Genomic DNA, 5,109 nt, shown 5'->3' on the forward strand with positions numbered 1-5,109 from the left:
GGCGGGAGCCCTGTCGGCGGCGGGGGCGGGGCGGCGCGGGGCGGGGCGGGGTGGGGCACGCGCCGCCATTGGCCGGCGGGCGGGCAGACGCGCGCGCACGCCGCCGGCCCTGATTGGGCGGCCGGTGGGAAAGGTTAAACCAAAAAATGTTTTACAGCCCCGGTGCGTGCCGGCAGCTCTGAAATTAATTGCGGCCGGGGCGGGCTGGAGCGCCCGTCTGCCTCGCTCCGCGCCGGCCCGCCGCGGCTGCTGCGCCTTCCTGCCTCCCCCTGCGCTGCGGTGCCGGGGGAACCGGGCACCATGAAGTAGATTTTTTNTGTGATGTTGGACATGGGAGATAGGAAGGAAGTGAAAATGCTGCCGAAATCCTCCTTTAGCATAAACAGCCTGGTACCCGAAGCCGTCCAGAGCGACAACAACCACAGCAGCCACAGCCACCACAACAGCCACCACCCCCATCACCATCACCACCACCATCACCACCATCACCACCCGCCGCCGCAGCAGCCCCAGCGAGCGGCCGCAGCAGAGGAGGAGGACGAGGAGAAGGGGCAGCACCTCCTGCCGCCCCCCGCCGCCACCGCCTCCGGCGCCCTGGAGGTGGCCAAGGCGGACATGCTGGCGGGCAAAGGCGAGGCGGGCGCGGCGGCGGCGGCGGAGCTGGAGGAGAAGGAGAAGGCGGCGGACGAGAAGAAGGGGGCAGCGGAGGGGGCCAAGGACGGGGAGAGCGGGAAGGAGGGGGAGAAGAAGAACGGCAAGTACGAGAAGCCACCGTTCAGCTACAACGCGCTCATCATGATGGCCATCCGGCAGAGCCCCGAGAAGCGCCTCACACTCAATGGCATCTACGAGTTCATCATGAAGAACTTCCCCTACTACCGGGAGAACAAGCAGGGCTGGCAGAACTCCATTCGCCACAACCTCTCCCTCAATAAGTGCTTCGTCAAGGTGCCCCGCCACTATGACGACCCGGGGAAAGGGAACTACTGGATGCTGGACCCCTCCAGCGACGACGTCTTCATAGGGGGTACCACTGGCAAGCTTCGCCGTCGCTCCACCACCTCTCGGGCCAAGCTGGCCTTCAAACGGGGCGCCCGGCTCACCTCCACCGGACTGACATTCATGGATAGGGCAGGATCCTTGTACTGGCCTATGTCCCCCTTCCTCTCCCTGCACCACCCCCGGGCCAGCAGCACTTTGAGTTACAATGGGACCACGTCCGCCTATCCCAGCCACCCCATGCCCTACAGCTCAGTGTTGACTCAAAACTCCTTGGGAAACAACCACTCCTTTTCCACGTCTAATGGGTTAAGTGTTGATAGACTAGTCAATGGAGAGATACCTTATGCCACTCATCACCTCACAGCAGCAGCTCTGGCCGCCTCAGTGCCGTGTGGCTTGTCAGTTCCCTGCTCCGGCACCTATTCCCTAAACCCCTGCTCTGTAAATCTCCTAGCAGGACAGACGAGTTACTTTTTCCCCCATGTTCCTCACCCTTCAATGACTTCTCAAAGCAGCACTTCAATGACGGCCAGGGCAGCCTCCTCCTCCACGTCGCCACAGGCGCCCTCCACTCTCCCCTGTGAGTCCTTAAGACCTTCTTTGCCAAGTTTTACAACGGGACTTTCCGGAGGACTTTCTGATTATTTCACACATCAAAATCAGGGGTCTTCTTCAAACCCTTTAATACATTAACATCCATGGGATCAGACTGTAAGTGAACATTTTACACACATTTGCATTGTAAATGATAATTAAAAGAAAAAAAAAAGCAAAACAAAAAAGTCCAGGTATTTTTTATTAAGTCCCCCATTTTTCTGTACGTTTGTTCAGTCTTTAGGGTTGTTTATTATTCCACCAAGGTGAGGAGTGTCAGCAAGGTGCAATGTGGGGAGATTGCATTGTAGTCTACGAAGTTTGGAAGACAAAATTATAGTAGAATGTGTATCTAAATAGTGACTGCTTTTGCAATTTCTTTATTCAAGTATGATAAGTCTATCACTAAAAGCCGCCCGATTCTCCATGTTTGCAGTATTGTAAGTTATCATGGATATGTCGGTGGGTGCAGACCGTGAAAGCAAAAAAAACCAAAACCAAACTAAATTTACAAAAACTATTAAAAACCCTTAAAATGTAATTTGTATTTAAGCAGAATTAATACTGAAAGATGCCCAAGAACTACTTTTGACCATTTATTATTTTATTATTTTCTTTACCGAACTGCATTTTTGGTATTCTTTTTTTTTTTTACTTTTAGACCAAAGATTGGGTTTTAGAAAATGCACTCAGTATACGGAGTAATTTAAAAAAACAGCAACATTATTTCAGTTTGCAGCACTGCCCGTTCAAATGAATCAGAAGGGGACGAAATTAATGATTGCCTTCAGTTTGTGTTGTGTATATTTTGATGTATGTGGTCACTAACAGGTCACCTTTATTTTTTTTTCTAAATGTAGTGAAATGTTAATACCTATTGTACTTATAGGTAAACCTTGCAAATATGTAACCTGTGTTGCGCAAAAGCCGCATAAATTTGAGTGATTGTTAATGTCGTCTTAAAATTTCTTGATTGTGATACTGTGGTCATATGCCCGTGTTTGTCACTTACAAAAATGTTTACTATGAACACACAGAAATAAAAAAATAGGCTAAATTCATATATACGTGATAGTTTTTTGTCTCTTTTATTAACCCTAATGTGGCAGAGGCTTGAAAGTTACAGAGAGATCAGAGCGCTGCTTATTACCCAGTCCACCATTTTTCACATGTTCCTTTCTCTTCCCTCCCCCCCACCCGCCTTCTCTACCATTGCCTTTAACTACAGTATTTTCAAATGTAAGAGATCAGAGTATTTAATTATACATCATGGCCACTAATTGTGATGCCCATTTTGGGGAGAACTCTAATCAAGTCTGTTTAAAAATTGTTAGTACAAGATGGGGTGTCTTGCTTAGAAACCGCCTTATGCTGAAGATGCTTAAAATCGCATATGTATATATACATACATTCGTATACTATTTAAGTGTATAAGCACACATTGGGAAAAAGCCAAAATGCATTATTATATAGGTACATGTTCTTCCTGCAATCTCTGAAATGCATTCAAAGACGTATTATCCTGAAAGAAATAAATTTTGTCTCTACGATGACTCGAGATATATTACAGAAGGATGTGTATGTGCGTGTATATACATACACATATTAGCTATCGTATGATCGTTTGATGAAATTTAGCAAGCTGTGATATGTATGTGTATAAAATATAATCCTAATCCTAAAGGAGCACTGTTCCTGAAGTATCTAGGTTATATGTAATTATATACTTTTGATGCTGCAAACACTTCGGCTTTAGTTATTGCGAAAGTAGCGGTGTTCTTTTGGACAGACAGCTCTTTCCTCTGTCCCTGCGGCCAGGCCGAGGGGGCAGGAGCCGAGCAGGCTGAGGTGAAGTCGCAGTCCATGGCAAGGAGGCAGGGGCCGGGAGTCACGTGACACCCTGCCTTGCATACCGATGTTTAAATGTTATAGGGAAAAAAAGGGAAACAAATCAAACCTCTATGGATGCACTTAAACGCAAAGTTTTGAAACAGAGCTCTTTTTTTCTCAGTTCCTGCTTGAGCCCAGTAACCCACGCCAGTGTCCATAAGAATGCTGCGTTGCCTGGAGAATCAATCCATTAGTTTTAAGGGAGTAACGCTGCTAGTAATTTTAAGAAGCATTTAATCCTAAAATGAATTGGTTTCTTGAAGAGTTTAGGGAAGCCTATAAAAGCCACAACTCTTGAAAATAATTAAAAAACTTGTGTAAAAGGTTTAGGAACTAATTGGATCCCGCGGTGAGACCGCAGAGGACAAGTTGTTCATTTGTTACGTTTGTAGCCTAGACTGGGCTCTGCAGCAGTGCAATAAGTCGGTGACTGCTCACAATAGGCCCAATGAAAAATAATCTCTAGGTCGGAGATGTTATCGCAAACACTTTTAAGAGCTTATTTTGGAAAGACAGAAAAGAGGAAGAAAAGGAGAAAAAAAATTGCCCGGAGGTGAATAAAGAAACAATAGCAAATCTGAATTCTTACAAACAGAATATTTGTCAAGTTGAAAGAATAAGAGGAGGAAGGGAAAATCTCCAAAAAATAAGTAATATATAAACAGATGCAAGCAGATCTGCAAGAAAGAAAGGACTGAAAGGTTACAGATGAGAGATGGGACACCCAGCTCTGCACTGTGTAGGGGAGAAGGAGAGAAATCTCTGATATTCTTGGCTTTCACTCTCACTCCTGCAATTTGAAATTAATCATCGCTATGAGGAAACGATTGCTTTGTTGAGGAATGAAGAGATGATACCACCACTTGGAATCTCCTACCCTCCCCCATATTCTCCACTCTACTGTATTAAAACGAGGAATGCAAAAACACTAAAACCCAAAACTCCTTTGCAACAAACCTATTTGAAATAATAAAATGCAATAGGTGTGATTAAAACTCTTAACGGCTGGAGACCCAATTCTGTGTACTTGTGCAAATTAAAAAAGGGGCATCAGCTGCAGATGACAAAGGAAATTAGTTATTATTTACCGCTTGCAAATGTTGTATACTGTAGGAAATCCTATTGCACATATGTAAAGTGTTAGTTAGTTTGCAACGTCAAAAAAAAAAAAAAAATCTGCTTTCACTGTACTGAAAGGAGGAAAAGACAAGTCAGGTTGAAGGAAAGCACAATCCCGCCATGTCAGAGTTTGAGGCTGGCTAATAAGCATTAATTAGAAAAGTGTGATGCATAATAATTCCTCAGAAGGGTAGCCTTGATATTGTCTCTCCAGACTTAGCTTAAGCAAGCACTCGGTCTCAGCACTCTCCTTTAGGCTCTGTGTAGCAAAGTACTGCCTGAGCAAGTTTAGGTGCCACAGACTTTCCCTCTCTCTTACGTGGGGCACAGGGGTGGTTGCTGGGCTGGTAATTTATTCACGTTTCCATAAATATATTACCAGCAAAGAGATTATTTTTGGAAAGGAAAAAAAATAAAACCAAAACCAAACCAAAATAAAACCAATGAACTGCTACAGTTGTCATGAATGGTAGCAGGACCGCTAAGGCCCCAAATATGTCTTTA

At 45.4% G+C, this 5,109-nt stretch overlaps 1 protein-coding gene across 1 annotated transcript; it reads left to right on the plus strand.

Moving 5' to 3' along the window:
- The first annotated feature begins 317 nt into the window (after positions 1-317).
- On the plus strand, positions 318-2,663 carry FOXG1 (forkhead box G1). Its single transcript, XM_027878742.1, has one exon. It carries the CDS (start codon positions 322-324, stop codon positions 1,693-1,695), a length of 1,374 nt encoding a protein of 457 aa, XP_027734543.1. The 5' UTR covers positions 318-321; the 3' UTR covers positions 1,696-2,663.
- Positions 2,664-5,109: the final 2,446 nt, after the last annotated feature.

The sequence above is a fragment of the Empidonax traillii genome, unplaced genomic scaffold, assembly GCF_003031625.1.
Source record: "Empidonax traillii isolate 1590-97213 ecotype Southwest subspecies unplaced genomic scaffold, ASM303162v1 scaffold45:size3623477, whole genome shotgun sequence".
Taxonomy (NCBI): Eukaryota; Metazoa; Chordata; class Aves; order Passeriformes; family Tyrannidae; genus Empidonax; species Empidonax traillii.

Coding starts and splice junctions, on each gene's coding strand:
- FOXG1 (XM_027878742.1), top strand. CDS start 322: ATGTTGGACATGGGAGATAGGAAGGAAGTGAAAATGCTGCCGAAATCC.